Here is a 23,265-nt window from a genome sequence, read left to right as displayed (position 1 = left end):
TCGGACCTCAACTGTTCACACTTTATATAAATGATCTGCAAGCAGGGACAGAGAGTAACATAGCAAAATTTGCAGATGATACTAAAATCGGTGGGAAAGCAGGCAGTGAAAAGGAGATAAAGATTTTACAGACGGATATAGATAGGCTAGGAGATTGGGCCAAAATTTGGCAGATGGAATTTAATGTAGATAAGTGTGAGATTATCCATTTTGGCCAAAAAAAATAGATATGCAAATTATCTAATTGGAAAACAGATTCAAGATGCGTCTGGGCAGAGGGATCTGGGTGTCTTTGTTCATGAATCGCAGAAAGTCGCTATGCAGGTACAGCATGTAATTAAAAAGGCAAATGGAATGTTAACATTTATTGCAAAAGGACTGGAGTATTAAAGTAGAGAAGTGTTGTTGCAATTGTATTGATTGAGACCACACCTGGAGTAATGTGTCCAGTTTTGGTCTCCTTATTTGAGGAAGGGTGTGGTGGCATTGGAGGCAGTTCAGAGGAGGTTCACCAGATTGATTCCGGGGATGAAAGGGTTGGCGTATGAATTTAGAAGGTAGACTGAGGATCTGATCAAGGTGCATAAAATACTAAATGGGATTGATAAAGTAAACATAGACCAAATGTTCCCCCTTGTGGGGCAATCTAGAACGAGAGGTCACAGATATAGGTTGAGAGACAGTAGATTTAGAACTGAGATATGGAGGAACGACTTCTCGCAGAGGTTGGTGAATTTGTGAAACTCGCTGCCCCATAGTGCTGTCATGTGAGAGTACCTTTAAGAAATGGATGTTTATCAAATAGCTGTATTGGATGTACCTTTAAGAAATTGGTGTTTATCAAATAGCTGCAGTGATGTCAGTGTGTGGGTGGAACTGAGCTGTGACTCTGCTTTTACTTTCGCTCTGAGCAAAAAGCTGGTGTGTGTCTGTGTGTTTTAGTTTCGTTTTCAGAGTGGGGAGCTGCAGTGAAAGCAAACAGATGTGTATGGATACCTCTACAAGCTAAAGAATGTTCATTTTGATGATTTCAAAGTAATACCTGTTTCTTTAGAGAATTTAAGCCTGCTGTCTTTCTGTAAAAAGGGTCTTTTGGCCTTATGGATGTAGTTAGGAAAATTATGAAGGGTTACTTATAGAATATTGTATCCGTGGGGATTATTGGTGTTGATAGTTGTTAAGATGTTTACTGTGGGTTTATAAAGTGTTAACTGGATTCATAAATAAACATGGTTTTGTTTTAAAAGTATTTTAGATCTCTGTTGCATCACACCTGTAAAGTAGGCCCTTGTGCTCCCCATAACCACAATCTATTAAAAGTCGTGGGTCAGGTGAACTCCATGATATACTTCGGAGTGTTCTAAACCCTGGCCAATAACAGTGCGGTGGAATCTGAGTCATTAAATGGTTTCAAGGATGAGATAGATATATTTTTGATTTAAAAATGGGTTAAAGGGATAGGGGAAACAGATGGGGAGGTGGATTTGAGTCCACGAGGAGACCAGCCATGATTGAATGGCAGAGCAGGCTCGAAGGGCTGAATTGCCTACTTCTGCTCCTAATTCCTGTGCTGTCACACTCGGCAGCCTCACATAGCGGCCTCCATTGCCTGCCACTTTCCAGTGAGGGTTTATGAATGTGGGATGTGGGACGCTCACATATCAACCCCCCCCCCCCCCACCGACCACTGCCAACTCCCAGCCCTTCCTTCCCACCCATGAGACAGATCAGACTGATGGGGAGAAAGTGTTTACTGATGCGTGATTGGAACATGTGTCCTCTAACCCCTGACTTGCTTAGATCTACTACACCTGTGCAACTTAAGTGTCCTCTATCTTTCTCTTCTTTTGTGCTTTACCACTCCTTCTGGGTGTTCCCTCAGACAGCACATCAGGAGTGGAGGCAGCCTGCTGTTTGTCCTGCCCTTTGCCCTGTGATGCCCTTGGTAGCCATCCACTGGAGGGCCTGGACCTGAATAGGCCTGGCCAACCTTCAGGCGTCACCGGAGATGATATGTCAACCTGTTCTGCCCGCTGCCCAGAAGATGCACCAGCATCAGGTGGGGTGATTCGGAAGGGGTGAAGTGGTCCAGCGCACGCATGGGCTCCATCCCTTCCTCCTCCCTCACGGTGCTCGCTAGCCCCAAGCTACTCCATGGGACAGAGGGGAAGCTGGAGTGAGCTCTAGAGCCCTCACCGTCATCTGGCTTTGCAAGTTCTGGAGGCCCAGTCTTATTTGAACCATGGTGTCAATGCCCTCGGCCATGGAGCTCTGTGACTGGGACATGTCACTCAGCGAGTGAGCCATGTCCCTCAGTGCCTCAGACATGTCCCTCTGTAACTGGCTAAAGTCTGTCAGCGCCCAGCCAATGCCCTCGATATTCTCAGTCATGACCCTTTGTGAGTGGGCCAAGCTCTGGAGTGCGCAGCAATGTCCATCTGCGCGCTGGACATGTCTGCCTGTGACAGGGCCCTTCTGACCTGCACCTCACCCATGGACAGCACAGTATTCCCCAAGCCTTAGACATCCTGACACATGGACCAGACTTCTTGCCCAATGACTTCCACCACGGCCGCCATCCTTTGAGTGTTGACCTGGGTGCCTCACATTATTGGCGTAGCCTCCTGCGCATGAAGTTGGTTGAACTCCTCCAGCTGTACTTGCAGGTGCTGGAATGACACCCTCTCCTGTAGAATCTGGCTCTGAATCTGCATCTGAACCAGTGATGGAATTATCTTTTCCAGAAGCGCGATATCTGTGTGGGGGGCAGCTGTACCCTGGGATTGGGCAGCCCTCCGATCGGCCGCTCCCACAGGAGTCCCTATCTCCACATGATGTGCTGCAGCATGTGTGTGGTGCTCACCTCCCACTGAGGCGATAGTCTCTGCGATGGTGGATGGTGCTGATGAATGTAGTGTTGACAAGTCAGTGTCTTTCCCGGGGTTGTGGTCCGGAGTATTCTGAGGGTCTCCACCTGGGGAGGACAGGCCTATGTGAAAGGATGGACTCACTTGAGATAGGGAGATCTGAGTTGCATAGGACTCTCACTTCCTTGCCACATGCCAAACTCCATGTCAGCCATTGCCTTCTCCTCAGCCTCCACTTGAGTACCATCAGCCTTTCCTCAAAGAGGGTGCAGATCTGAATATCAGGGATGCCTCTGCCTGTCTTCTGCCGCTCCCATCTATTCTGGCCAGCTTTATCCTTGGGGACACATAAAGGGCATAGTGAGATGCCGGCACATCGTTTTTATGGGGGTTTCTAGCTTTGGCGTGTGTGGGCAAGGCACCTGGCCAAAGAGAGCAGGAAAACGTTGGGCGTTCCTGAAAGGTGGGTTTTGAGGGATATGTTGGCAGGTGGGGTGTTACTGGCATCTAGCGGATTTGGGGTTACTCACCCAAGCTGCTCAAAGGAGGCTGCTCATCTTCTAGCGCCATTGCATGCCTGTCCTCTTGGAGAGGCTGCCAACACTAACTGCCTCTGCCACCTCCTCCCAGGCTTTGGTCATCACTGCTGGCTGCTACCTCTTCCCACTCTGGGGAAGTGGGTGCCTCTCCTCTTTTCCATGACGTCCAGCATCCTGGTGATGTCTGCGTCTATGAACCTAGGAGCTGGTCTTTTCCCAGCCATCCTGTTAGTTGCTGTGAGAGTATGGGCTACGTGAAGCACTTAAAAGCTGCTCCAGGCTGTCAGTCTGACAATGGTAATCCAGCACTAGCGAATCGGACGCCTGGCAATCTGAGAATCGGGCGGGATGCACGTTGCTGGCGTGTTTGCCCATTTACATAGAGCGAATCGTTCCTCTGTGCCGCGCCCAGCACAAACGTGCTGCAATTCTCCGATAACGGGAGCACTAGTCTCCTGAATGGAGAATCCCGGCCAACACGTTTGAATACGGGAAATATGGAAGTCACCATAACTGACTGCAAAAGCCTCTGTGCCTGGTTAAAAAACACCATTTAAAATCATCAAATTTGGGCATAATTGCTTCTGAAATTGGAATAGATAAAATAAATTGAAATGAGTTGCTGTTTCAAGCATTCAAAAGAAAATGTACCGAAAATTATTTTTTAAAGCATTTTTATTGATGTTTTTTCATTTTAACAAATAATGGAACAAAACCAAGGGAATGGTACAGCTCAGCACAAATAAAGTCTCAACATATATGGATACAAATGGGAACAGGAGAACAGAAATATAATTGGCTTAGTACAATCATTAGACTCAACTTGGTACCTCTATACGTGCCACCAGAGATCAAGGGAGCGAAGGATAAAGCTAGGAAAAATGGTAAAATGATGCACACCTTCCCACGGAGCGATTGCTCACAACGACCATGAGAGTTCAGGGCCACTGTATGCCCTTATAAGATGGGTCTTAGGGGACAAGGCAGCCTGCCTTATCAGAGACAAAAACACTGTCTCCCCACAGAAGATCCCACCGCAACAAGGAGGACATTCAGGAAACTAATACATATGACCACCTGGAGGAGGGTGCTCCCTCATCAACCCTGCCCCGAAACAGAAGAAGGGCTCCCTCAACACAGACACGTAGTACAGAGACTCTCACTTAAACAAATCAAACAGGGATAAACCGCCAACACCCAGGCATGCATTGTCACTCATTTCCCCCTACCCCAATAGCCCTAAAAACACCAACCACAAAGAAGAATCAAAAGGAACCCGGTTGTCTCCAGGATACATGACCTGCATAGGCCATTAAAGAAGACAAGTACAGACTCTTAAAATTCAAAGCAACAACTAAAAAGCAAAATGCAAAATGAACACCCGATACAATTATGTCTGACTGGGGGCTTTCCTCAATCCAAGTGAGGACTTGTCGAACCCAACCCACACCACCACATCCACGATCCATCCAACATGAGACAGCAGTGCTAACCACTGCACCACCATGCTGCCCTTGATAACACTAATAGTTGACAGCTCTCTCTTGGAGATATTTGTGTCCTGCCTATAAACTTTTAAAAAGAATTGAATTTTATAGTCTGGCCACCACCCGAGACACTAGAAGCATGTAGAGGAGGATAAACAACATCCTTGATACAGAGGCCCTCTTTGATCTTTTGAAGCAAGTCAGGAATGGTGCATCCTTTTGAAGACTCAGAAGATGGCATTGATTGGCAGGATACATAGAATATCTCTTTGCATATGATAAGACTTTGACAAATGCAAAACGAGGATTTGTGGGAAATAGCAGAGAGATTCGCAACAAGCGTGGTTTAGATATCACAACAGGTAATGGAGTGGACTTTTTTGTTGATATCAAAGCTTTGGGTGAGGGCGGGGGGAAATCACTGGAGATCACATCCAACAGTTAGGGAAACATGTGAAGAGGACCTGTGAATGTGAAATTGCAACATGTGGTACGTTCGCAGCACTGAAAAGTCTCTATGCCCGCCCAGTTAACCAAATCTATGCTCGCGACCAGCTCGCGACGAGGCGGCAAGCTCCCGGAGAATCGATGGACGAATTCTACGCCGCGCTGCTGATTTTGGGACGAGCCTGCAGCTGCCCGTCGGTGAACGCAAACGAACACACGGACATGTTAATGCGCGATGCTTTTGTGGCAGGTATGCAATCCTCCCAAATCCGCCAAAGACTTCCAGAAAAAGAGTCGCTAGGACTCTCAGAGGCACGGGCACTAGCAGCCTCTCTAGACGTGGCCGCGCGTAATACCCGCGCCTACGGCCCCGACCGCGCGGCAACCCATTGGGCCCCGTACGTACCCGTCGCGGCAAACCCCCTACCCCCCCCCCCCCCGGACACCCCACAGGCTTGCGCGGTCCAAACGCCGAGTCGCACCGGGGGCGCCCGCTGTTATTTCTGCGGCCAGGCGAAACACCCCCGACAGCGCTGCCCGGCCCGCGCAGCTATCTGCAAAAGCTGCGGGAAAAAGGGCCATTATGCGGTTGTGTGCCGGTCCCGCGAGGTCGCCGCTGTCCCGGGAGCACAGGGAGCCCTGCAAGCAGTTTACACGCCCCAACCCCCCCCCCCCAGCACGCCATGTACGACCCGCAGGCGCAGCCGCTCTGGGTCCCGACCACCGCGGTCCCGGGAGAACTGGGAGCTCTGCACGCCGCTTACGCTCCCCAACCCCCCTCCCCGCAGCCCATGTATGACCCGCCGCCGGCGCTACCGCTTTGGGTCCCGGCCAACACTCTCCACGGAGAGGAGGGAGTTTTGCGCGTCCCTAACGCCACCCTAACCCCCACCCCGCGCCCCACGCCTGACCCGCCGGCGCCACCTACTTGGGCCCCGACCACCGCTGTCCCCGGTGAGGGAGCTCCGCGCGGTCCTAGCGCTCGCGGTCCGAGCGCTCGCGGTCCTAGCGCTCCCCAGCCCCCCCAGCACACCATGTGCGACCCGCAGACGCCGCCAATTTGGGTCCCGGCCACCACGAGGGGAGGAGGGGCGCCGATGTGCGACCCGCAGACGCCGCCATTTTGGGTCCCGGCCACCACGAGGGGCGCCGCCATCTTGGACCGCCCCAGACCTGTACGACGCGTGGGGGCGGCCATTTTGTCCACCCCCGCCGCCATCTTGTGACCCCCCAGCCACGTGCGATGTATGGGGGCGGCCATTTTGTCCATCCCCGACGCCATCTTGGACGGCAACAACGGACCCCACTCCACTACTACAACCACGTCTCGCTTCAATTACGCTCGATCAAGCTCGGCCCCGGACACTCCAGACGACGACGATAACGGTGCTAATAAACGGCCACGTGACGCCATGCCTAGTCGACTCTGGGAGCACGGAGAGCTTTATACACCCCGACACGGTAAGACGCTGTTCCTTGTCCACCTATCCCAGCGCACAAAAGATTTCCCTAGCTGCAGGATCCCACTCCGTACAGATCCAGGGATTCTGCATAGTTACCCTAACGGTGCAGGGGAGGGAGTTCAAAAACTACAAACTAAACGTCCTTCCCCAACTCTGTGCCCCCACCTTGCTGGGATTAGATTTCCAATGCAATCTACAGAGCCTAACGTTCAAATTCGGCGGCCCAATACCCCCACTCACTATCTGCGGCCTCGCAACCCTCAAGGCGCAACCCCCGTCCTTGTTTGCGAACCTCACCCCGGATTGCAAACCCGTCGCCACTAGGAGCAGACGGTACAGCGCCCAGGACCGGACCTTCATTCGGTCCGAAGTCCAGCGGCTACTAAAGGAGGGCATAATCCAGGCCAGCAATAGTCCCTGGAGAGCGCAGGTGGTAGTAGTGAAGACAGGGGAGAAACAAAGGATGGTCATTGACTATAGCCAGACCATCAACAGGTACACACAACTAGACGCGTACCCTCTCCCCCGTATATCCGACATGGTCAACCGGATTGCCCAATATAAAGTCTTCTCCACCGTGGACCTCAAGTCCGCCTACCATCAGCTCCCCATCCGCCCAAGTGACCGCAAGTACACAGCCTTCGAGGCAGACGGGCGTTTATACCATTTCCTACGGGTCCCTTTTGGCGTCACAAACGGGGTCTCGGTCTTCCAACGGGAGATGGACCGAATGGTTGATCAACATGGGTTGCGGGCCATGTTCCCGTATCTCGACACTGTAACCATCTGCGGCCACGATCAGCAGGACCACGACGCCAACCTCCAAAAATTCCTCCAGACCGCCAAAGCCTTGAACCTCACGTACAACGAGGACAAGTGCGTTTTTAGCACCGATCGGCTAGCCATTCTGGGCTACGTAGTGCGCAATGGGATAATAGGCCCCGACCCCGAACGTATGCGCGCATTCATGAAATTTCCCCTCCCGCACTGCCCAAAAGCCCTGAAACGCTGCTTGGGGTTCTTTTCATACTACGCCCAGTGGGTCCCCCAGTACGCAGACAAGGCCCGCCCCCTGATACAGACCACGACCGTCCCTCTGTCGACAGAGGCTTGCCAGGCCTTCAGCCGCATCAAAGCGGATATCGCAAAGGCCACGATGCGCGCCATCGACGAGTCCCTCCCCTTCCAGGTCGAGAGCGACGCCTCCGACATAGCTCTAGCGGCCACCCTTAACCAAGCGGGCAGACCCGTGGCCTTTTTCTCCCGGACCCTCCACGCCTCAGAAATCCGCCACTCTTCAGTAGAAAAGGAAGCCCAAGCCATAGTGGAAGCTGTGCGACATTGGAGGCATTACCTGGCCGGCAGGAGATTCACTCTCCTCACGGACCAACGGTCGGTAGCCTTCATGTTTGATAATGCACAGCGGGGCAAAATCAAAAACGACAAGATCTTAAGGTGGAGGATCGAGCTCTCCACCTTCAACTATGAGATTTTGTATCGTCCCAGAAAGCTGAACAAGCCGTCCGATGCCCTATCCCGCACATGTGCCAACGTACAAATTAACTGCCTCCAAACCCTCCACGAGGACCTCTGCCACCCGGGGGTCACTCGGTTTTACCACTTCATCAAGTCCCGCAATCTCCCATACTCTTTAGAGGAGGTCCGTACAGTCACAAGGGACTGCCACATCTGCGCGGAATGCAAGCCGCATTTTTTCAGGCCAGATGGAGCGCACCTGATTAAGGCTTCCCGCCCCTTTGAACGCCTCAGTCTCGATTTCAAAGGGCCCCTTCCCTCCACCGACCAAGAATAAAGCCCAAGCTGAAACCGTAAGGCTCCTGGAGGTGACAACACCGGTGCAAGCACCACCACCACCGGGGCCGAGGCGATCGACACGGACGACCAGACCACCCGACCGACTCGTGGCGTCGATCTAAAACTAAATATGGACTTTTCACAAGAACAATTTGCTTTTCTTCCCATACCCTCTGTAAATAGTTGCAACAGGACAAAATTGTACAATACTGTATTGCCTTGTGAATGTTTTTTCTCCTCCCAGGACCAGCCCTGTAAACCCTTACCACCATACGAAGCGTCACCCCGCCGGGTTCATTTTTGACAAGGGGTGAATGTGGTAGTATGTATTGGGGGTCATGTGGGACTGGAAGCCCTAATGTCATTGGCTGACAGATCCCGGGTCCTGGTTGGCCGTTGACCTCTAGCTCCGCCCTGAAGGCGGAGTATAAGAAGCCGGAGTCTTCCCCCGCAGGCCAGTTTACTATCGAGCTGCGGGGGAACAGCCACGCTTAATAAAGCCTCATCGACTTCACTCTATTCGTCTCACGGAGTCTTTGTGCGCTACACAACAGAGGATTAAAGAAGGTGTTGTCTGTAAAATTGAGACACTTCGAACAGTTTATTATTCAAACGTTTTACCCAGGTGCTCTTATTTGAGAGATGAACAAAGGACAGACACAAGTTCATAATTCAACCCCAAGTTCATTTTAAAACACAATGAAACAGTTATCCCTTGAATTACCCCAACTATAGTATGCCTTCAGATTCTTAATAATACCAATGCCGATGGATCAAGCTGCAGGTCTAATCCTCTGAGTCTCGGTCATCTCAGGCCCTTCATCTGCAAAGATGAGTCTCGCACACGGCACCCTTCTGTCCTCTGGTCCGCATGGAGTCTTCTCTGCTGCCTCTGCATGAGTCTTCGCTGGGGAGGATCTCTGGATGGCTCTTCCTTATATACCTCTTCACGTTCTTCCAGAAGCTTCTCTGGTCCTCAGCCAATGAGATCTTGAGGCGGGGGTCACATCAGTCATTGGATGAGCGAATGCATCACTCCGGTGAGCGAAGAATCAGCACCAAGGCGTGGTTGGCACAGCGCCAGTCAGGGGCCATTCTACGCGCCCCCCCCCCCGGCGATTCGCCGCCCGGGATGGCCGAGTGGCCGCAAGAAAAATCTGTGTCCCGCCGGCACAGTCCACATGTGGTCTTACCCGGCGGGACCTCGGCATGCATCCTTTCGGGGGTGGTCTGGTGGAGGGGGATGGGGGGGGTCCGACCCGGTGGGGGGGCCTCCGCTGTTGTCTGGCCTGCGATCAGGACCTACCAATCGACGCGCCGGCCCCTGTAGCCCTACGCCATGTTGCGTCGGGGCCGGAGCGGAGGAGGAAGCCACGTGCATGCCCGCAATCGCGCCGGTCCCAGTGCACATGCGCAGACCCCCGTCGTATATTTGAGGACGGTGTCGGCAGCTGGAGCGGCATGGGTCGCTCCAGTGCCGTGCTGGACTCCTTAAGGGCTCGGAATCACTGCTCCTGGGGAACTGTTGACCCCGTCATTAAATGTGCGCAACGGCGTCAACACTTAGCCTCAGGATTGTCTAGGGTTGTAATCTCGGGATTACTCCCTGTGCCAGTGAGGCTAGAAATAGGAAGATAGAGCAGCTAAACACGTGGCTAAACAGCTGGTGTAGGAGGGATGGTTTCCGTTATCTGGACCACTGGGAGCTCTTCCGGGGCAGGTGTGACCTATATAAGAAGGACGGGTTGCATCTAAACTGGAGAGGCATAAATATCCTGGCCGCGAGGTTTGGTCACACGGGAGGGTTTAAATTAGTATGGCAGGGGGGTGGGCACGGGAGCAATAGGTCAGAAGGTCAGAGCATTGAGGGAGAACTAGGGAATAGGGACAGTGGGGCTCTGAGGCAGAGCAGACAGGGAGAAGTTGCTGAACACAGCGGGTCTGGTGGCCTGAAGTGCATATGTTTTAATGCAAGAAGTATTACGGGTAGGGCAGATGAACTTAGAGCTTGGATTAGTACTTGGAACTATGATGTTGTTGCCATTACAGAGACCTGGTTGAGGGAAGGGCAGGATTGGCAGCTAAACGTTCCAGGATTTAGATGTTTCAGGCGGGATAGAGGGGGATGTAAAAGGTGTGGCGGAGTTGCGCTACTGGTGCGGGAGAATATCACAGCTGTACTGCGGGAGGACACCTCAGAGGGCAGTGAGGCTATATGGGTAGAGATCAGGAATAAGAAGGGTGCAGTCACAATGTTGGGGGTTTACTGCAGGCCTCCCAACAGCCAGCGGGAGATAGATGGGTGTGTGTACAGAAATGGTTTGTTACGTGTTGAGTAACTAACACACAAAAGTGCATGGTGAAGCTGCACTGAAGAATGGGTCCCAGACATGCCTCGCTACTTGACAAAGAGCATGTCATAAAATGGCTAATGTGGCCTGAAGCGTAAGAAGGCATTTTTAAATGATCAAAGCACTGACACATACTCTACAGAAAATCTGGCTTTAAGACGATAAAGATGGTAATGGTTAGAGGGAGCAAAATCATAAGACACTGAGATCAACACGCCCTGTGCCAGCTGTCTATTCGTCCTCTGGCATCTGTGAACCACACTCAATTGTCACGGATCATATGCTATTCCTGTCTAGTTTGCTACTCCACCATATCTGAAACATTGTTCCCAATAAACTAGCTTAAAATTACTGATGAATACTCACCTGCCTTTCTTAGGTACCCTGAACCTAAGGTCACTCATCATCCTGACTTGGAACTATATCACCATTCACCATCAATTCTGAAACTCAATTCCGATAAGCACTGTGTGTGTAGCTCATGGGTAAGCTTGCAGAAGGATCCGGTACCTAAAGGGTTAACAAGTGACTGAGAACAGTACCGCCCACACGATGATGTAAGAAGGCACATGACCTAGAGCTGGCGCCAGTTCAGAGGTGAGTATCAATGAGTAAGGACATTGTATGCACTCTTTTCCCAGATCTATTGCAAATAACATAAATAACCTTTATTGTCACAATTAGGCTTACATTAACACTGCAATAACGTTACTGTGAAAAAAACCCAGTATGTACATTGTTCAGTATTGTTAATAAATACTTGTAACATGTACAGGACTGCCTCATGGTGTCTGAGCAGTATCCTTAAAACATAGTGACAATATATCATGGCAACAGCGACCAAACTAATCATGGTGGCAGTGGTTCAATAAGGTGGCTCACCGTCACGTTAGGTATGGGCCTTGCCAGTGATACGACCCCAGAATAAAACAAATACTGTTTATATACTTTACACGAGCTGTCTCAAATCTTACTGACAAGGAATTGTTTTTGCCACTTGTAACAAAAAAAAAGTTTAAATTCCCCAATCTTTTACACTGGTTTGATCATTCTCGCCCAGATATGGGGCTAACAAAAGTCCCCACCCCCTACCCTTAACTTTTTGGCAATTTTGGGAAAAGATTGCAAATGTTACGTCTGCGTTAACTTTAATGATTGTGTTAACTTTCTGTGGCAGGGGGATAAAAACGTTGCATATTTAAGCTTGCTGGGGGTGGAGGAGACACAGAGGAAGAGAGATGCTGTACACAAACAGGCAGCCACTAGGAGACACTTTCCCTCTTTGCTATCCGGCGCTGAGTTGACGTCAGGCCCGCCTGTCCTGGCCTGAATCTGGCGTTCCGGAGGCTCAGATACACAGGCACATGCGGCTGTAGAGTGATAGCCAGCGGATGCTGCCTGCTTTGGGGAGAATTTGCCGCAATTACCTCCTGAAATCCCAACAATCCAGCCGCTTCACCCCGGCGCAAGGCGGTGAGTCGCTGCTGGGTGCGGGAGGGTTTGGATTATATTTAGCGCTGGGTGGGGGGAAGCTGTCGGCCTTCACCCTGCTGCAAAGGAAGAAAACGCGGCCGGCGGGAGCCGTTCAAAGGCAGCTTCTCCCGCCTATTCACGGGGAACTCACACACACACACACGGGCAGAAAGCGGGTTGTTTGCAAAGACTGCGTTTGAGATTATAATGTTACTGCAACTGAGCAATGTAACCAGGGACTGCGCGGGCAAATCTGGGCCAATCCTGGCCCGGGACATGCAGCTCATGTCAGACTCATTTTAAGGTACCGCGAGCTTTTTGGAGGGGGAGAGTTGGGGTGGGTGGGGGAGAAGATGAGTTTTAAGGGAATCCCCGGTGATTTCGGGATGGATTTGGCAGATTCCAGGATGAATTTGCCGATTCCCGACTAATTTCTGGGTGGATTTGGCGGATTCCCAGGTAATTACTGGGTGAATTTGGTGCATTCCCGGGTTAATTTGTCAGATTCCCAGGTAATTTGGGTGAGGATTTGTCAGATCCCCAGGCGATTTCGGTGTGAATTTGGCTGATTCCTGGTTGATTTTTGACTATTTGGCTGATTCCTGGGTGATTTCAGGATGAATTTGGCAAATTCCCAGGTGATTTGGGGGTATTCCCATTTTGCTATTTTGTAACAATTGGCAAATTCCCAGGTGATTTGGGGGAATTCCCATTTTGCTATTTTGTAACAATTGCAATCATTATAATTGGAACATGTGCTTGTCAATCAAAGAACCAGTCAGCGCTAAGTGCTCATCATAAACTGTCTGCTGGGCTCATCTAATGGATTTTGATGCAAACAAATGTCTTAGAAGGAACATATGTCTGCCTTAATTCAGTGCACTTTTACATTTACCCATTACTTTGACACCTTTTCCTTCCACTAATCTGGGTTTCTGCTTTTAATTACCCTATTGGATCAGCAAGTCCCCTAAATTCCCCTCCAACTCGATTCTCAAATTTGCTGATGACACCACCGTAGTGGGTCAGATTTCAAATTGGCGAGACAGAGTACAGGAATGAGATAGAGAATCTGGTGAACTGGTGCGACGACAATAATCTCTCGCTCAATGGCAGCAAAACAAAGGAGATTGTCATTGACTTCAGGACGCGTAGAGGAGAACATGCCCCTGTCTATATCAATGGGAGATAGAGAGTAGTAAGTAGAAAGGGTCGAGAGCTTCAAGTTTTTAGGTGTCCAGATTACCAACAACCTGTCCTGGTCTCCCCATGCCGACAATATAGTTAAGAAAGCCCACCAACGACTACTTTCTCAGAAGACTAAGGAAATTTGGCATGTCAGCTATGACTCTTGTCATGTGAGAGAACCTTTAAGAAATGGGTGGTTATAAATGGGTGTGTATCTTAGTATTTGTAATGAGATTACCTTTAAGAAATGGGTGTTTATTACTGCAATGATGTCAGAGAGTGGGTGGTGCTGGGCTATCTGTCAGCTTTTTACTTTTGTTTTAGTCTGCTGCAGGGTGTGTTTTAGTTTCGTTTTCAGAGCTGGATAGCTGCAATCACAGCCAGAAGATGTATTCAAGTCTCTAATCTAAAGACTGTAAATCGATCCTGGTGATTTAAAACTAATAACAGTAGTGACTTTAACCTGATGTGCTTCTGATAAAAGGTGTTTTAAGTCTTATGGATGTTAAAAGGAAAGCTTAAAGGATTACTTAGTGTTGTATTCTTTGGGGGTTGTATTTGAATTAATGGTTGCTAAGATGTTCACTATGTTTTAAAAAGGTTAACTTGAGTTCATAGAATAGAATAAACAATGTTTTGCTTTAAAAAATACTTTTCCATTTCTGCTGTACCACACCTGTAGAGTGGGCCGTATGCTCCCCATACCGCAGTCTATTAAAAGTTGTGTGTCAGGTGAACTCCATTATACACTTTGGGGTTCTCTAAACCCTGGCCCATAACGCTCTCACCAACTTTTACAGATGCACCATAGAAAGCATTCTTTCTGGTTGTATCACAACTTGATATGGTTCCTGCTCTGCCCAAGACCACAGGAAACTACAATCGGTCGTGAATGTAGCCCAGTCCATCACACAAACCAGCCCCCCATCCATTGACTCTATCTCTAATTGCCGCTGCCTAGGAAAGGCAACCAGCATAATTTTTTTTAAATAAGGAGTTTTTTGAAGAGGCCACAAAGATGATTGATGCAGGTAGGGCAGTGGATGTTGTCTATATGGACTTCAGTAAGGCCTTTGATAAGGTCCCTCATGGTAGACTGGTACAAAAGGTGAAGGCACACGGGATCAGGGGTGAGCTGGCAAGATGGATACAGAACTGGCTACGTCATAGAAGGCAGAGAGTAGCAATGGAAGGGTGCTTTTCTAATAGGAGGACTGACTAGTGGTGTTCCGCAGGCATCAGTACTGGGACCTTTGCTGTTCATAGTATATATAAATGATTTTGAGGAAAATGTAACTGGTCTGATTAGTAAGTTTGCAGACGACACAAAGGTTGGTGGAATTGCGGATAGCGATGAAGACTGTCAGAGGATACAGCAGGATGTAGATCGTTTGGAGACTTGGGCGGAGAGATGGCAGATGGAGTTTAATCCGGACAAATGTGAGGCAATGCATTTTGGAAGGTCTAATGCAGGTAGGGAATATACAGTGAATGGTAGATCCCTCAAGAGTATTGAAAGTCGGAGAGATCTAGGTGTACAGGTCCACAGGTCACTGAAAGGGGTAACACGGGTGGAGAAGGTAGTCAAGAAGGCATACGACGTGCTTGCCTTCATTGGCCGGGGCATTGAGTATAAGAATTGGCAAGTCATGTTGCAGCTGTATAGAACCTTAGTTAGGCCACACTTGGAGTATAGTGTTGAATTCTGGTCGCCACACTACCAGAAGGATGTGAAGACTTTAGAGAGGGTGCAGAAGAGATTTACCAGGATGTTGCCTGGTATGGAGGGCATTAGCTATGAGGAGCGGTTGAATAAACTCAGTTTGTTCTCACTGGAACGACGGAGGTTGAGGGGTGACCTGATAGAGGTCTACAAAATTATGAGGGGCATAGACAGAATGGATAGTCAGAGGCTTTTTCCCAGGGTAGAAGGGTCAATTACTAGGGGGCATAGGTTTAAGGTGCGAGGGTCAAGGTTTGGAGGAGATGTACGAGGCAAGTTTTTTACACCGAGGGTAATGGGTGACTGGAACTTGCTGCCGGAGGAGGTAGTGGAAGCAGGGACGATAGTGACGTTTAAGGGGCATCTTGACAAATACATGAATAGGATGGGATAGAGGGATACGGACCCAGGAAGTGTAGAAGATTTTAGTTTAGACGGGCAGCATGGTCGGCACATGCTTGGAGGGCCGAAGGGCCTGTTCCTGTGCTGTACCTTTTTTTGTTCTAGAGTATCCAATTCATTTTTTCCAATTATGGGGCAATTTAGCGTGGCCAACCCACCTACCCTGCACATTTTTTGGGGTTGTGGGGGCGAAACCCACGCAAACACTGGGAGAATGTGCAATCTCCACACGGATGGTGACCCAGAGCCGGTATCGAACCTGGGACCTCGTGAGGCTGCAGTGCTAACCACTTGCGCCACTGTGCTGCCCGGCAACCTGGATAATTAAGGACCCCGCGCACCCTGGACATACTCTCTTCCACCTTCCGTCAGGAAAAAAGTACAAAAGTTTGAGGTCGCGTGCCAACCGACTCAGGAACAGCTTCTTCCCTGATGCCATCAGACTTTCAAATGGACCTACCTCCTATTAAGTTGATCTTATCTCTACATCCCAGTTATGACTGTAACATTACATTCTGTAGTCTCTCCTTCCTTCCCTACGTTCGCTATGCGTTGTCTGTATAGCATGCAAGAAACAACACTTGTCACATGTATTAGTATACAGTGAAAATATAATCCCCCCCCCCCCCAATGGCTTGTCTTTCTAATCTGCTATTGCCCTATAACCCGCCAACATGACTGACCTCCTCCAATTCTGTCTGGCCTCTTGCACATCCTGTGTTTTAATTGCTCAACCATTGATAGCCATGCCTTGAGCTCTGAAGTCCCTCCCAAAACTTCTGCAACTCTCGACATCATTCTCTCCTATATCCAAAGACTTCATCAGGGCATCCTAAAGTCCTTTACAGCTGGTGAAAGACTTGAGAAATGAAGCCGCTGCCATAATTTAAAGAAACGAGGCAGCCAAATTGCAGACAGTAAAGCCTCGCAAACAATGAATGAATGACCAGGTAATCTGCTTACGAGTTGTTGGCTAAAAATGAATATTTGCCAGGGGAACTTCTCTGCTCTTATTTGAAAAGCACTGTGGGATCTTGTACCGGCATCTGAGAGTGGAGACAGGGTTCTCTGTTTAACCTCTCATCAGCAAGTGAAGGGATATGAGGGGCTGTTTAGCACAGGGTTAAATCGTTGGCTTTGAAAGCAGACCAAGGCAGGCCAGCAGCACGGTTCAATTCCCGTAACAGCCTTCCCGAACAGGCGCCGGAATGTGGCGACTGGGGGCTTTTCGCAGTAACTTCATTTGAAGCCTACTTGTGACAATAAGCGATTTTCATATTTCATATTTTCATGAGGGCAGGGTGAGAAAGTGAAGCCAAGGTAGAAGATCTGCCTTGATATTCAATGTCAGAGCAGGTTCTAAAGGTCAAATGAGCTATTCTTACTCCTATTTTTCCTGCTCATTAACAGAAAAAAGAGCATTTCAGACAGTGCAGCATTCCTTCAGCACTGAGGTACCAATTCAGATTATGTGCTGAAAATTAAGATATTTGCATTGGCATGATTAGGAAAAAATTGGGCCAAGCTTTCCTGAGCACCTAAATCGTCCACAAATTTGTGACAGTCCAACGGTTTTGTGAATTGAGCTGTGGAATGTTTGGGGGAGTCAAGGTCACAGCAGAGGTTGCTGTATTTGGAAATGCCAATCCCAAATTGCATTCCGACAGTTGTTGTTTTCTCTATAAATAAAAGGTGTGAAAGATTCACCATTAGAATATGTCACTGATATCGTCATGTGTCAAATTTTTGCCTAGAACTGGCAGTTCAACCTGTTCCTTTTTTGTGCTAACTAGAGATCAAAAGACAAATGAAGTACATTTTGGTGACTGGTGGCGTGATCTCCGGGATTGGAAAAGGCATTATAGCCAGCAGCATTGGAACCATCCTGAAGTCTTGTGGGCTACATGTCACCGCAATCAAAATCGACCCATATATTAATATTGATGCTGGAACGTTCTCCCCGTATGAGCACGGTAAAGGATTTTGCACCCCTATCCTTCCCTGCTTTGAACTCCCTGAAAATTCTGCACTGTAATATTACTGTAATGGCTAGAAGAATTTAAACAAATAAACATTTATTCTGTCCAACAGGGATTTCTAATTGTGGTAAATATCTCAATTATGAAACAGTTAAAGGTTATTCAGTCAGGAAGACAGGGTAATAACTAATTGCATTTATTGGGCTCTGTTAAAACAGTGACAACACTTTAAAAGCACTTAATTGACTATAAAGTGCTTTGGGATATCCTAAAGATGCTATATAAATGCAAGCCTTATTTTCAAGCTCTTTGTTTGGAGCTGCTCATTTTCATTTGTTTTTGAGCAACGGTAAGTAATGAATGATTGGAGGGTATCACCATATGACATGCTTGGGAGGTTGTGTGATTTCCATTCTGACTTTGTTTCAATGGTCTTGAAGCATTCTCTAATAGCCTGTGGAATTAGGATAGAGTGCAGTCAGCATCCCGATTGAGAAGGCAAACTGGTAAAATAATGTTTTTAGGCATAGGTATGAATTCTGACCTAAAGCAAGAGATCTGATCAGTAGTACAGTTCTGGTCTATTTGTGTAGCAGGATATGCACAGTACCTTTTTGACTGCAATACAGAGGCACTGAATCCATGAAACGATTGGATAATTTAGCTCTAGCTAGCTGCTGTAAATGCAATGAAAATGTAATGCAATTAAACACAAAGCTGCACAGGTTTTGAAATGTTGGAGACAGGAACTTTGGCATTGACTTTAACCTTTTGAGTGGAATTAACATTGAGCAATGTTACACTAGTTACACTTGTCATTGCACGGCTCCCTATCCAAGGGATTGGTGTGCTGCTTTAAAAAAAAAATGTGCTAGTGTTGAAGATTTAAAACCTTTCATAGTCATCTCATAATAACAACTGGAGATGACACAATGTCCCAGAATAAGGTCCAAGTTGCATTGTTATAAAGCATATCACATCTACCCATTGTCCTGGATTGGTGGACAATGTGCTGGACAGTATAGCTGATAACCCATAGTTTTGCCTGCCTCAAATGCAGTGATTAGCTCAATGCACAAAGGTATAATAGCGAAAGTCAGAACTTGCTTGGCAGTTTTAAAAAGACATGCAGTGTGATTTTATTTTTCTTTCTCGTGCAAAAATTATTTTGCAGCAAGTTCTCAAATGTATCAAAACAATACTGAGTTCCTGGAAGAAGCATTATAAAGGAAAACTTCAGTAATTCAGCAGAATTGCAATAAACTGAATGAAGAATGTGTAGTAATATACCTTTGGTTGTCCAGGTGAGGTTTTTGTGTTGGATGATGGTGGTGAGGTCGACTTGGATCTGGGAAACTATGAGCGATTTCTCGACATCCGTTTAACAAGGGACAACAACATTACAACAGGGAAGATCTACCAGTCGGTAATTAACAAAGAAAGAAAAGGAGATTATCTGGGCAAAACCGTGCAGGGTAAGTAACTTTCAAGTATGTGAAGGATTTTTCTCACAGTTATATTATCTAATACAATATTTCCAGTTTGCTTTCTCTTCTCTCATTAATTAAATACCTTGGGCCTTGTCTCCAAATTTCTCTACACCCAAAACCTCACCCTACTCAATCTGTGCAAAGCTCTTCTACACTCTTCAATCATTTGACTTTGTCGACAGCTGATCACAATCCTGCACTCTGGAGCTCTTTTTCTAAATCTGGCTGCTTCTCCTTGTACCCATTTATTAAAATTAAACAAACACAACACCATCCTAATCATTTTGAAGAAGCTTTTCGTTCTGTTAGGATACCAGACCAGAACCCAACATTTGATAGGATACTGGACAAGAACACTAAACACTTTTTTAAAATTTGTAAAACTGTGAAGAAATGATACTTAACCCAGGGAGTGATGACTCTGGCCAATAGGTATCTTTTATGTTAAAACAAACTTTAATTGAAACACAGAATTAACCACATTATCATAAAATAAAATATATTTACAATTATCAGTCAAGCAGTTCTTAAACACGAGGAAAAACTTAAACTTGCTGTCTACCTGCTGTTTACTCCAATTAAGCAACCCAATACAGTTCAAATGCCACTTATAAATAAAGTTAACAGATTACTTGCTTTGGTGTGTGGAGACATTTGGAGAGAGAGACCCTTCCAAGAGCAGATTCAGCATGCTTCTGCTCAACCTAGCAGCATTTGGCAAAACTGCTGTTCACCTTAAAAGCCTCCTCTCTTGTCAGACTCAAACCCAATGGCAAACGGCGAAACTAGACAGACCTGGCTTCTCCAATAAATTATATGATCTGTATCCCACTATGATGTCACATGACCTGCGTAGCTAGGACTAAATACAACCCCTTGAATAGTATCTACTCTCCAGGGATCTCCATCAGTCAGAACAAAATGCCCTTTATCTATAACCAGGTAAGTGGTTAGAATGAATCATGACTTCATCTTTTGCGACTTCTCAATTTAAGCTACAGCAGACACACAGTCTAGGTTCCTTAATAATATCCCTGCAACAAATTTAAAATATAATAGATAGCAATTTCTACATGTATCGTAATTCTCCATCCTAATCTTTACCTCCATGCCTGTTTCTTTGTAAAGTACCTTGAGGCATTTTTACATTAAAAACATAAACCATAAGTTGCTAGTTGTTGGCTCAACATTCAGAATTTTCACTGCAACCACTGGAGCACATACTTCAACTGCACCAGCATGTTTGTCCCATTTTCTCATACCTGAAATCTACTATTTTGAGTGAGTTATTTTCTAGGAGGTTTTGCCTTCATTAGAACCTGCACTGAGGTAGCTCCCAATTCACTTCACTTTGAATCATGTACATTGTTATAAATATCTAATTCATCGTTGAGAGTAACATTTCAGAGGTAATTTTTAGTCCTGGGAAGACTAAGTTTTAACGGTAGAAAAGGAGATAGATGCAACTAAGAGCAGCTTGAAGACTATCACACTAAAGATGCCAGGCAAGGTCAGGAATCCTGAGATCAAGGCCCCCACCCCAAGGACCCCCACCACAACACCAGCATTGGGCAACTCCCACCACCACAACACCAACTCTGCCCCCCTCCCCAGCCTTGTAGGCATTGGGGCTCTAACCCCTCTCCCCACTACACATAAGGTGAACCCCCCCCCCCCCCCCCCCAAAGAGGATTCCCCAGAGGGCCTGCCCCAGCACTGCCAGGTTGGTTGGGCAGTGACAAGGGGGCTATGTCCCTCGCCATCCCGGGACTAGACTTGTCTCCACGCCCCTTGCGTTATGACGACTGTTTTTTTGTATTTAAAAAGCAATAGTGATTTGTGTTGCCATGACATCACGCCGACTGGGTGGGAGAATAAAGTGTGGGCAGACGTTTCGGTGTCAAGGCCGGTAAATACATGTTAATTAATAAAACATATGGAAATCAATTTCACGTCTTTTCTGGGCGCGAACCTGATCACAAAACTGACGAGAGGGCAGGGAACATTTCAAACTGAGATCGCATTGGCGCAAATCGTGTTTTGACCCTCTCGTGGGATTTAGCGACCATTATGGGATTTGCACCCGTGTGATCGCAGCTGAGGTGTCTGCACTGTTTACAAAGAAATGCAGGCAAAGAGAATTGTTTTGTTTATGGAGCTAGAGCTGCAGTTAATTTAAAAAGCATTCATTGAGCCCTGGAAGGCTAAGTCATCTTGGAGATGGGTGGAGCTTAAGAAAGTTCCAGGGTTTATATTTAGCTGTGATTTTGCTGGGGGAGTGAATGTTCTGCAGCAGAGGAAAAGGCCATACAGCAAAGGTGCTGCAATAAGCATGCTGCAGGCCACAAACGGGTTGCTGATTTTGGCTGTGTGTGGTTGTGCCTCAGGAGATATCCCAGGAGCCATTTGATAGTTCAGAAAAGACTTGGGAGATGTCTTGGAGAGGTAAAATGGTGCAGAAGGTCATTGGGTCCAAAGGCTAGAGCTCAGAAGAAACCCTGGGAGCCATTTATAACTTAGTGTAGCTGTGGCCAGCATGGTGGTGCAGTGGTTAACATTGCTGCCTCAAGGCGCCGAGGTCCCAGGTTCGATCCCGGCTCTTGGTCACTGTCCGTGTGGAGTTTGCACATTTTTACGTGGGTTTCACCCCACACAGCCCAAAGATGTGCAGGGTAGGTGGATTGGCCAAAGCTAAATTGCCCCTTAATTGGAAAAAATGATTTGGGTACTCTAAATTTTTATTTTTAAAAACTTAGTATAGCTGGGGAGATTGGAGCTTGATGAAATCATGGGGCAGTTCCAGCCCAATTAAGCTGTCCGGCTATTAAAGAGCTGAATTTGGGCCAGTAATTAGAAGCTCGAGTGCAAACTCGGAAATCCAGGGGAACGGAGTCTCAGGAGATGAGATCAAACCTTCAACTGCCGTTGAGTGAGTTGAAGCAGCTTTGAGATAGTTCAGAGGCTTGATCTTCAAAAGTGAAAAGATTGGAGACCTTCCTGAGGGAAACAGTGTTTCAATGAGATTGGTTGATTCAGAGTGTTTACTGATGTCTGGGTGAGTTGCTAGCTGCTTCACTGGAGCACTGTCAAACAAAATTTGACATAAAGGCACAGAAGGAGATATTAGGGCAGATGACCAAAAGCTTTAACAAGAAGGTAGGTTTTAAGGAATGTTTTAAAGGAGACTGGAGAGGGCGACCCAGAGTTTAGGGTCTAGGTTGTTGATGGCACAACTGTCAATGGTGGAGCGATTAAAATCAGGGTTGTGCAAGAGGTCAGAATCGGAGGAATGCAGATATCTTGTTGGGGGATGTCAGGTAGGATGAACAAAAGGGAGGAGCAAGGCTTGGAGCAATTTGAATACAAGAATGAGAATTTTAAAGTCAAGACATTGCTTCTTCGGGAACTAGTGTGGGACCAGAAAGCACAGTGGTGATGGGGGAAAACGGAACTTGCTATGGGTTAAGTCATGGGCAACAGTCTATGGAGGGTGGAAAATGGGAAGCCTGCCAGAAGTGTACAGCGCACTCAACTCTAGGGGAAATGAGGAATTTGATGAGGATTTTTAGCAGCAAATGAGTTGAAGCAGGGGCAGTGTCAGGTGATTTTATGAAGGTGGAGGTTTATAACCTTGATGTTGAAGTGAGCACAAGGTCAAAAGCTCATCCCAGGTTCTCGATTGAATTTTGAGGTGCTGCTGTAACCCCTACCGTATCAGCCAGCTTCTGTTTTTACTTTCTCTTGCACCTCTTCCTCTCATGTCCCACCCGCGCACTATATGGGAAGTATCTGCTATTTCTAAGAACTTTTATACACAAGCACCTTTTGTGTGTATTGTTGGTCGGTTTAGGTCTTGTGGTAGTTCTATCACTTGATCTTTAGTTATAGAATCTTGTAGCACAGGAGGCCATTTGGCCCTTTGTCTGCGCTGGATCTTTTGAAGAGCAATCTAATTATTCGCTACTCCTTCTTCATATTCCTCCAATTTTCTTCCCTTCAGATATTTACCCAAGTCCCCTTTGAAGGCTATGAGTGAATCTG

The 23,265-nt window shown here is 47.5% G+C and overlaps 1 protein-coding gene across 9 annotated transcripts in view; it reads left to right on the top strand.

The window, feature by feature from the left end:
- Positions 1–11,527: 11,527 nt before the first annotated feature.
- LOC140411725 (CTP synthase 1) overlaps positions 11,528–23,265 on the top strand; it is a 97,250-nt gene continuing 85,512 nt past the window's right edge. For 2 of the 9 annotated variants that reach the window (XR_011940988.1, XM_072500753.1), the window contains exons 1-3: positions 12,263–12,442; positions 17,549–17,728; positions 19,039–19,209. Coding sequence is in view for 8 of the 9 variants with exons in the window: in XM_072500753.1 (XP_072356854.1) it covers positions 12,361–12,442; positions 17,549–17,728; positions 19,039–19,209 (433 nt within the window). In the remaining variant the exon portion in view is untranslated. Of the gene's footprint in view, positions 11,567–12,261; positions 12,443–14,958; positions 15,104–17,548; positions 17,729–19,038; positions 19,210–23,265 lie in introns of those variants that run through there. The other 7 variants (XM_072500734.1, XM_072500731.1, XM_072500759.1 and 4 more) reach the window with 6 other exon arrangements.

This window comes from Scyliorhinus torazame, chromosome 1 (genome assembly GCF_047496885.1).
Source record: "Scyliorhinus torazame isolate Kashiwa2021f chromosome 1, sScyTor2.1, whole genome shotgun sequence".
Lineage (NCBI taxonomy): Eukaryota > Metazoa > Chordata > Chondrichthyes > Carcharhiniformes > Scyliorhinidae > Scyliorhinus > Scyliorhinus torazame.
This window is presented reverse-complemented; position numbering and strand designations above follow the sequence as displayed.